We start from the raw sequence: 10,003 nt of genomic DNA on the forward strand, positions 1-10,003 counted from the left end.
TGCCAGGTGGAGACTTAGCCTATGCTCCAAAGCCTCAGCCCCTGTTATTTCAATAAACAAACAGAGTGCCCTCCCCCCGCCGCCCCCGGTCACTCTCCAAACACCTGCAATATCCTGGGCCAGACTGGGCCGAACTCCAGAACTGGAAATCTAATCCAGGTCCCCCTCAGGGGAGGACATCACCACTGCCTCCTGGGGTCTACAATAGCAGGAAAGCTGGGGCCGGAAATTGAACTCAGACAGTGCTGTAGGGGCTACAGGGGTCTCTGTCAACGTCTTCACACATTGCATGACCCCTGCAATGGCTTTTGTTGATGATATTTAAGATTCATTTACATATTTATTTGAAAGGCAGAATGACAGAAAGAAAGAAACAGAGATCTTTCATCCGTTGGTTCATAGCTCAAACGGCCACAACAGCCAGGTGTACATTGGGCTGAAGCCCAGAGCCAGGAACTCCATTTGAGTGCCTCTCGTGGGTGACGGGAGCCCCAAGCACTCGGACCATCTCCCACCGCTTTCCCAGGCGCATTAGCACAGAGCTGGACCAGAAGCAGAGCAGCCAAGACTGGCTGCTCCGACATGAAAAGCTGGCATCCCGAAAGTCAGCTCCTAGCCTCTAGGCCCTCTGATCTGCTGTTGGCCCATCATGCTCAGGAGTGCCTTACACCTGCTTTGTCCTGGTTCTGCCCACGCAGGAAGGGCAAGAGCTGACTCAGGAGAAACCGGAGCTGAAAGCCCTGGTGTCGGAGAAGCTGGGAGACCTGCACAGGCGCTGGGACGAGCTGGAGACCACCACCCAGGCCAAGGCCCGCAGCCTCTTCGACGCCAACCGAGCCGAACTCTTCGCGCAGAGCTGCTCAGCCCTGGAGAGCTGGCTGGAGAGCCTGCAGGCCCAGCTGCACTCGGATGACTACGGCAAGGACCTCACCAGTGTCAACATCCTGCTCAAGAAGCAGCAGGTGCAGCCGTGGGCCTGGCAGGGTGGGGATGGCGGTGGCGTCGGGAACACTCAGACGCTGGGGCCTGGCAGGAAGCCTCACCAGGTTCCTCTTGGTCTGTCCTCCATCTCAATCCCGGAGAGCATATATGTCAGAGGGAGTTGGTGCACAACAGATGGCTAATCTGAACAGAGGAGCTGTGACACCAAGAAGTGTTGGTTAACACAAGTGACTAACCATGAGAGGTCTTGTCCCAGTCAGAGTCCTTCAGGATGGTCTGGTGGGGGGGGCCGGAAGTGCCAGAGCCTGGTGTTGGCATCCTCCAGGCTCCTGACAAAGACGCTGTGGGGGCACATAACAGGTGGGAGAAGGGCACAGGTGTGTGCAAGAGAGAGAAAACACTTAGTGGGCGGGGGGCGACCTCCCAGCTCAGTCTCTCGCAGGGCCTGGTCCAGTCCTGTGAGGACTGCACCCTGTTCCTGTTGACAACCTAATTACCACTTAAAGGGCCAGCCAGCTCTCAGTCCTGCCACCTTAAGGCCAGACCCCAACAGCCAGGCCTTAGCAGCTGCAGAGAGACACCCACAGGTGACCTCAGGGAAGTTTGTTGCGAAGGACTAAACCAACAGGCTCACATGGGTTCCAACCTTTCTCTGACCCCCCTTTTCCCAAACATCAGCAGCTGTCTGGGGTGCTGCCCCACCACCCACCCTGCACACTACAGGGAGAGCAAACGTAGGACGCAGCCACTTACCCCTGGGTCTAGAGGAGAGGATGAAATGGCTGAGTTGCAGACCTCCAGTTGAGGTCAAAGACTCACAGAATAGTTTAGAAGTATGGCAGCTGAAGCAATTCTGAAACCAGCGAGCCAGAGCTGGCCAGAAGGAAGCTGCCATTCCGTGCCACTGTTAGGGCAATGAGAGTCAACCGGCTGTTTGACTGCAGGGAAAAATGGCAGGCCAGACCCCCTGGAAACCCAGTTCTCATGCTGTGCATGGTGGTGCCCTCTACTTACAAGGCCCGGCACTGCAGTGGGTAGCCCGGGAGAAGTGTCCCCAAGGTGAGGCTGGTCGGGGAAACCACAGTGGCCCCATGAACCAAACATGGGTACAGTCACCACACTCCCTGCCACCCCGGCCACTCGCTCTGGAGTCTTTGGTGTGTGAAGGTCCAGCACCCGCCAAGCCAGGCTATGAGGGGCTGCCCCCCCAGGCTGAGCTGGAACGGTACGACGGGTGCTGGTGCTGATGTCTCCTGTCTCCTGGCACTGGCAGATGCTGGAGCGGGAAATGGCTGTGCGGGAAAAGGAGGTGGAGGCGATCCAGGCACAGGCGAAGGCACTGGCCCAGGAGGACCAGGGCGCCGGCGAGGTGGAAAGGACCTCGAGAGCTGTGGAGGAGAAGTTCCGGGCCCTGGAGCAGCCACTGCGTGAGCGCTGCAGGCGCCTGCAGGCCTCGCGCGAGCAGCACCAGTTCCACCGAGATGTGGAGGACGAGCTCGTGAGTCCGGGGGTGGGGCGGCGTGGGCCTGGCGTTCCCGCAAACTGCCCTTGCCGGCTGGCTCTCCGGGCCCTCTGCCTGGACGCACCCGTAGCATTGAAAAGCTCTCAGGAACCTTGGGGGTGCCCGCTGAGCCCCTTTACCCTAGAACCAGAGATCGTGGCTCATTGGGGCACCCCCTACTGCATGTCCCCCACTGTTCCACGCCTGCGTCTGTCTCTGCCCCCTGTACCTCCACCAGCTCCCCCCGCCTCTCTCATGCAGTTGTGGGTGACAGAGCGGCTCCCCATGGCCAGCTCCATGGAACATGGCAAAGATCTGCCCAGCGTCCAGCTGCTCATGAAGAAAAACCAGGTGAGGCTAAGGCTGAAAACAAAAGCCCCCTCACCCGAGGCCTGGATGTTAGGTTATAGGGCCCTTTGGTGTCACAGTTACAGGAGGCAGGGTCCCTCTCTAGGAGAGCTCATGGGTCAGAGCGGTGTCACTGCCACTCCCATGGGCTGGGAAGAAGAGAAGGGGTAAGAGTGTAAAGGGAGGGCCCCACCCAGAGTAGGCTGGGGGCTTCCTGGCAAGCTTGCCAGTGCCCCTCTTCTGTGGTCCTGGGCAGACCCTGCAGAAGGAGATCCAGGGCCACGAGCCCCGGATTGCTGACCTGACGGAGCGACAGCGTGCCCTGGGCCCTGCCGCGGCAGGCCCTGAGCTGGCCGAGCTGCAGGAGATGTGGAAGCGCCTGAGCCGTGAGCTGGAGCTCCGGGGCAAGCGGCTGGAGGAGGCCCTGCGGGCCCAGCAGTTCTACCGAGATGCCGCCGAGGCCGAGGCCTGGATGGGCGAGCAGGAGTTGCACATGATGGGTCAGGAGACAGCCAAGGTGAGAGCTGGGCCCCCGGCCATGTGGCTGACCCTGCCTGCTCCTCTGGTGCCCTCTGCCCGACGCTCACTGCCCTTGCCTGCAGGATGAGCCCAGTGCCCAGGCAGAGGTCAAGAAGCATCAGGTGTTGGAGCAGGCCCTGGCCGACTACGCCCAGACCATCCACCAGCTCGCAGCCAGCAGCCAAGACATGATTGACCACGAGCACCCTGAGAGGTCAGCTGGCAGGCGGCACAGGGACCCAGCACAGGGCAGGGGATTGTCAGTTCAACAGAGGTAGTGGTCACGACTCAGGTGCTGGGCTGTTGATGTCCCCGTGTGAGGTCTGGGTTGGGTTACCAGCTCCCAGCTTTGGCCTGAGCCCAATCTTAACTGTGAGAGGCGTTTGGGAAGTGAACCAGCAGGTGGGAGCTTACTTGCTATCTTTCTGTCTCTCAAATAATAATGGCTTTTAAAGGTTCGTTCGTTCTTGTCATTTAAAAGGTAGATTCTTACAGAGAGAAAGGGAGAGACACAGAGAGAGGTCTTCCTTCTGCTGGTTCACTTAAAAGTGCGCCTGGCATTCGTGGGAAGGAATCAACAATGGTAGAGTTTTCTGTACAGGTGTACAGAACATTCTAGAAAGCTGGAGAAGCAGGGACTTGGCAATTGGGGGTTCCAGAAGGGACAGAATACCATAGAACAGGCTGGGGATTGGGGCAGTGTCCTCTAAGCTGCATGGTGCCATCCCTGTCTCCCACCCCGCCAACCCCCCCAGCACGCGGCTGTCGATCCGCCAAGCCCAGGTGGACAAGCTGTACGCTGGCCTGAAGGAGCTGGCGGGGGAGCGGCGACAGCGGTTGCAGGAGCACCTGCGGCTCTGCCAGCTGCGCCGCGAGCTGGACGACCTGGAGCAGTGGATCCAGGAGCGTGAGGTGGTGGCAGCCTCCCACGAGCTGGGCCAGGACTATGAGCACGTGACCGTGAGTGTGGGTTGGGGAAACCAGGCCTCCCATCCCAGCCAGAGCCCCAGGGTTCAGGGACTCAGGGGAACCAGGCCTCCCATCCCAGCCAGAGCCCCAGGGTTCAGGGTCTCGGGGACCAGGCCTCCCATTCCCGGCAGAGCCCCAGGGTTCAGGGACTCGGGGACCAGGCCTCCCATCCCAGCCAGAGCCCCAGGGTTCAGGGACTCAGGGGACCAGGCCTCCCATTCCTGGCAGAGCCCCAGGGTTCAGGGACTCAGGGACCAAGCCTCCCATTCCCGGCAGAGCCCCAGGGTTCAGGGACTCAGGGACCAAGCCTCCCCTGCCCAGCAGAGCCCCAGGGTTCAGGGATTTAGGGCTAGGAGGACCATGACGGGGGTTTGGATGGGGTTGCAGGCTGTTGGCCATCATTAGAGGGTCCTTGGCTGCAAGCTAGGGGTCCCAGCATGTCACCTGCTTACCCTGGGAAAGAGGCAGTTTCCTAAGTGACGTCACCGAGTGGCATGCGGGACTGTCCAGGGTCAGTGATGAGCTGTTGTATCTGTCCCTGCCTCAGTCCTGGTAACTGACAAAGCCTGCAGTAGTCCAGGGGGTCCCAGGGGACAGAAGCTGGTCTGTGTGTAGCAGGAGTGAATTCCCTCCCTCCGGCAGACGCCCCACCCATCAGTGTCCACAGGGGCACCCTGACACTGGCTGCCTCCTCCCTCCCCCTACCCCAGATGCTCCGGGACAAATTTCGCGAGTTCTCCAGGGACACAAGCACCATTGGCCAGGAACGAATGGACAGTGCCAACACGCTGGCCAACGGGCTCATCTCCGGGGGCCACGCGGCGGGGGCCACTGTGGCCGAGTGGAAGGATGGCCTCAATGAGGCCTGGGCCGATCTACTCGAGCTGCTGGACACGCGGGGCCAGGTGCTGGCCGCGGCCTATGAGCTGCAGCGCTTCCTGCACGCAGCGCGCCAGGCGCTGGCCCGGGTGCAGCACAAGCAGCAGCAGCTCTCAGATGGCACCGGCCGGGACCTCAACGCCGCCGAGGCCCTGCAGCGCCGCCACTGCGCCTACGAGCACGACATCCAGGCCCTCAGCACCCAGGTCTGGCCTGAGGCACGAGGAGATGGGGGCGCTCAGAGGAAGCTCCTGGGGGTACCTGCCCTCCTGCTGCCCACACATGGCCTCTCAGAGTCTCCTCTCTCTCTCCCTGGCCCTGGGGCCTCGCAGGTCCAGCAGGTGCAGGACGACGGCATCCGGCTGCAGAAGGCCTACGCTGGAGATAAGGCGGAAGAGATCGGCCGCCACATGCAGGCCGTGGCTGAGGCCTGGGCCCAGCTCCAGGCCAGCTCAGCCGCCCGCCGCCAGCTATTGCTAGACACCACAGACAAGTTCCGCTTCTTCAAGGCTGTCCGGGAGCTGATGCTGTGGATGGATGGGGTTAACCTGCAGATGGACGCCCAGGAGCGGCCCCGGTGAGAGCGCCCCAGACACACACAGGGGGGAGGTACTATGATGGGGCTGTGAGCAGTGGGCAGGACTGGCTCTGTACCCCTGCCAGGGACGTGTCCTCCGCCGACCTAGTCATCAAGAACCAGCAGGGCATCAAGGCGGAAATCGAGGCCAGAGCCGACCGCTTCTCCTCCTGCATCGACATGGGGCAGGAGCTGCTGGCCAGGGGCCACTACGCGGCCGAGGAGGTGGGTCCGGCCCGGCGCCATGGCCAGCCTCGCCAAGCAGGGCCAGCCTCGCCAAGCAGGGCTTTGGCAAGGCTTTTGTTCTTTTCTGTCTGTGTCCTCTCGGCCTGTCTTCACTGGGAGCTGTCTGTCTCTGTCTCTGTCTTGGCATCATTCAGGGGCTCGCTACCCTGACCTATCCATCCCCCCAGAACTCCCTGGACACCCAACCCTCACCCTAGGGACCTTGGACAGGCCTCCCCACTCTGGGATGCCAACTTGCACCTGTGCCATATCAGATTTCAGAGACACTCTCCCAGCTGCAGGCGCGGCGCCAGGAGACAGCTGACAAGTGGCAGGAGAAGATGGACTGGCTGCAGCTTGGTAAGCCGGCTGCTCGGAGGACGAAGGCCCTGAAACTCGGGCTCAGTGGGGGAGGGAGTTGTCTCGAGTCAGTGAGACCAGGGGCTCTGGGCGTGAAGCTGCAGACTCCCCAGCCCTGTCGTCAAGGTTACTGTGCCCGCTCTGATTGGACCTCCCCATATCCCCCCGCAGTTTTGGAGGTGCTCATGTTTGCGAGAGACGCGGGCATGGCGGAGGCTTGGCTTTGCAGCCAGGAGCCCCTGGTGCGAAGTGCAGAGCTGGGCTGCACGGTCGATGAAGTTGAGAGCCTCATCAAGCGGCACGAAGCCTTCCAGAAGTCTGCGGTGGCCTGGGAGGAGCGCTTCAGCGCGCTGGAGAAGCTCACTGCGGTGAGGGACGGTGGCCGGCACCCACCTGCTGCCCTGGGCCACCAGGGACCGAGAGCTCCCACCCGCAGCTTCCCAGGGCCTAAAGGCCCCACCTCTGTCTGGCTTCTCATCCCTGCCCCCTGGGAAGTTCTCATCTTCGTGTTCTTCCCATGTCAGTGACCTTTCTGCTCTCCCAGTGCCCCACTTCTCTTAAACCAGGCATTCTTTAACAGCTGGAGGAGCGGGAGAAGGAGAGGAGGCAGAAGGAGGAGGAAGAGCGGCGGAAGCAGCCACCTGCCGCTGAGCACCCGGCTCGTCAGCCCACGGGGACCCTGGGGGACAGTCAGACAGCTCCTGACGGTGCCTGGGAGCGGTGAGAACTGGGAACCCTGGGCGGGGCTGGGGGGAGGCCGAGCCCACACAAGCCAGGGACTAAGGATTCTGTGACATTCTAGAACTCAGTCGCCGCTGCCGACGTCCACACAGGCGCCCAGCGTTAACGGGGTCTGCACAGACACCGAAGCCTCGCAGGTAGCCCCGCCAGTCTCCATGTGCCCCCTCAGCCCCCCAGCCACAGCCCCTAACCTTTGCCGCCCCCCGATGGGATGACAAAGACAGCTTCCCAGAGGAGGCGGCGGAGAGGGGAGGGCAGTGACTGGGAGATGCCAGGACAGAGAGATAACAGAGGCAGCGGGCTGATGGGCAGGGAGGACCAGCTCCTGCCTGGGAGGCTGCCCGTCTCGTCCCTCGGCACTGACGCTATTTGCCCCACACAGGGGTCAGGCCCAGTGGATGAGGTCAACGGACTGCAGGGGGGCAAGCAAGCCCGGCCCCGGGGTGCTGCCCCCACCGCGGCACTACCCCAGAGCAGGTCATCAGAGCCTGCCCAGGTGGCCACCCTGCCAGCCCGGGGCCCCGAACTCTCGGCCCAGGAGCAGATGGAAGGCATGCTGTGTCGTAAGCAGGAGATGGAGGCCTTGGGCAAGAAGGCTGCCAACAGGTACCATGCCGGGCTATGCCCCTAGGGTCGTCCCTCTCCAGGGAGGAGGTAGGGTTGCGACCCGTGTGTGCATGTGGGGGGCCTAGGTGGAGACGGCTCAGCAGGGAGTGGGACCGGAGGCCCAGCCAGCGGGGTATAGGCAGGCCCTGCTGAGGCACCTCCCATGCCCTTGCCCATGCCCCTTCTCGCCCACAGGTCCTGGCAGAACGTGTACTGTGTACTACGACGTGGGAGCCTGGGCTTCTACAAGGATGCCAAGGCAGCTGGCGCAGGCATACCCTATCACGGGGAGGTGCCTGTGAGCCTGGCCAGGGCCCAGGGCAGTGTGGCCTTCGATTACCGGAAGCGCAAACATGTCTTCAAGCTGGGGTGGGTAGGAGCAGGGGCCAGCCCTGTAGAGATACAAGGAGGGGACGTGGGGGTGACACCCTGGGGGAAGCATGGCCTCACTCCAACGGGGCCCTTACCTAGAAGGAGCACCTGAATGGTTGTCTAGCCAGACCCTGGAGACATCCCCGCAGAGGGAGGGGCAAGCCAGTGCTCTGGCTGCCTTCTAGAAGAAGTGGGGAGGGGAGGCAGGGAACATAGGTTAGAGACCCAATGACTGACAACGTCAAGCTGAGAAGCCTGCTGGAGAGGGAAGGTCCCCGCCACCTCCAGAGGCCTCTTCCAGGGGTGCCCCAGGGGCTGTAAACCCAACTCTCCCGGCCCTGAGCTCAGCCTGTCTGTGGCTTCTCTCCCCTACCAGCTTACAGGATGGGAAAGAATACTTATTCCAGGCCAGGGATGAGGTGAGTGCCCCCCCTTGTCCCTGTCCCTTTCTCTCTGGCCCTTCTGAAACCCCCTCCAGTGGCAGGACCCCCTTTCCCCCTGCTGCATGTCCCTGCTCCCAGGCTGGCTCTGTGCCAGCCGCCTGCCCATGAGCACACCTACCTGTCCTCAAGGGAGCTAAAGCAGCCCCGTGCTGCCCGCATGCCCGCTGAGCCTGTGATCTCGCTGCATCTCCTGCAGGCCGAGATGAGCTCATGGCTGCGGGTGGTGAATGCAGCCATCGCTGCTGCCTCCTCCGGGGAGCCCGAAGAGCCACCGGCAGCGCCCAGCGGCCACCGGGGCATGACCCGGGCCATGACCATGCCCCCCGTGTCCCCCGCTGGGGCCGAGGGCCCCGTCGTGCTCCGAGGCAAGGACGGCCGAGAGCGAGAGCGAGAGAAACGCTTCAGCTTCTTCAAGAAGAACAAGTAGCGGAGGGCAGGACTCCCCGCCGGCCGACTCTCGCCCTTTGCCTTCGGGAAACTGCCAGGGACTGGCCCTCCCGCCAGGACAACCGCCTGCTGCTAGGGGCCGTTGCCAAGGTCAGTCCATCACCAGGAACTGTCAGCTGGGACAAGTCCACATGCCCCAGAACGACCCTTCTTTCCTGCGGTTTGATTCCAGACTGGTGGTGGGGGGCCCAGGCAACCCCCAATCCCAACTCCCCACTCTTCCCCATCCCCCCTTCTGCCACCACCATGCGATGACCGTAGGCCACGTGGGAAACGTGCCCCTGCCTCAGGACCACCCTCCCACCGCAGCCCCAGCTCCCTGCCCCATGCCCCACGCTTCTACCACCACCACCCAGGGGTGGGGGGACTAGCCAGGAACCCCTCAGAGCTGAAATAGGACCGGGGTGGGGAGGCTAGAGCGCCAGGCCTTGAAATTCGCTCCTCCCCCTTCCTCTTCCCTCTTGGACTTGAGTGGCCACTCCCACCCCATGTGCTCCCAGTGGCTTCCAGGGGCAAGTGGGTGAAGGACAGCAACAGCCTGGGGCTGGCTGGGGAGGCGATTAAACAGCTCAGCTTCTCCTGCTGCCTCTGGGTGTCTGCCTTGCTGCCCACAACCCCTCCTGTTCATGTCCAGGCTTCTCCCTGTGGGCCTCCCAGCATCCCCAGCGTCATGTTGTTCTATCACGGTCTCGTGCCCCACCATCGTGGCCTCTCCTTGGCTGGGGTGACCGTTGCCAACCCCCTTTTCCAACTATAAACCTTTACCCTAGCTTGGGGTGGTGTTAGCCAGCAGGCCTCATGTTCAGTAGGCCCTGAGTTGCCCCTTCCCCGGCGCCCCAGCTTTCTTTGCTGGCGAGTCTCTTGAACAGCCCCCACAGGTAGAAGGCTGGGAACAAGGCCACGACCTGCCTGCAGTCGGGGTGGGGGAAGGAGTGTTCAGCTAACCGCCCGCTTTGCGTCTCCTCCCCAAAAGAGCCCAGGGAGCTGAGAAAGGACAGGTTCCCAATCCGCCACCCTGTAGACACCCCAAGGTACACCCCAAATATGCAAATAGGACTGTGTGCCCAAGAGCTC

The 10,003-nt window shown here is 62.1% G+C and overlaps 1 protein-coding gene across 2 annotated transcripts in view; it reads left to right on the forward strand.

Moving 5' to 3' along the window:
* Positions 1-9,353, forward strand: part of SPTBN2 (spectrin beta, non-erythrocytic 2) — a 35,258-nt gene extending 25,905 nt beyond the window's left edge. For both annotated transcript variants that reach the window (XM_058662751.1, XM_058662750.1), the window contains exons 20-36: positions 699-962; positions 2,216-2,440; positions 2,705-2,794; positions 3,048-3,308; positions 3,394-3,524; positions 4,066-4,270; positions 4,990-5,364; positions 5,491-5,735; positions 5,822-5,960; positions 6,236-6,320; positions 6,492-6,688; positions 6,901-7,040; positions 7,123-7,198; positions 7,444-7,667; positions 7,863-8,036; positions 8,416-8,458; positions 8,679-9,353. In XM_058662751.1, coding sequence (XP_058518734.1) covers positions 699-962; positions 2,216-2,440; positions 2,705-2,794; positions 3,048-3,308; positions 3,394-3,524; positions 4,066-4,270; positions 4,990-5,364; positions 5,491-5,735; positions 5,822-5,960; positions 6,236-6,320; positions 6,492-6,688; positions 6,901-7,040; positions 7,123-7,198; positions 7,444-7,667; positions 7,863-8,036; positions 8,416-8,458; positions 8,679-8,909 — 3,105 coding nt within the window. In that variant the 3' untranslated portion in view covers positions 8,910-9,353. The remainder of the gene's footprint in view (positions 1-698; positions 963-2,215; positions 2,441-2,704; positions 2,795-3,047; positions 3,309-3,393; positions 3,525-4,065; positions 4,271-4,989; positions 5,365-5,490; positions 5,736-5,821; positions 5,961-6,235; positions 6,321-6,491; positions 6,689-6,900; positions 7,041-7,122; positions 7,199-7,443; positions 7,668-7,862; positions 8,037-8,415; positions 8,459-8,678) is intronic.
* The last annotated feature ends 650 nt before the right edge of the window (positions 9,354-10,003 follow it).

This window comes from Ochotona princeps, chromosome 4 (assembly GCF_030435755.1).
Source record: "Ochotona princeps isolate mOchPri1 chromosome 4, mOchPri1.hap1, whole genome shotgun sequence".
Classification (NCBI taxonomy): Eukaryota; Metazoa; Chordata; class Mammalia; order Lagomorpha; family Ochotonidae; genus Ochotona; species Ochotona princeps.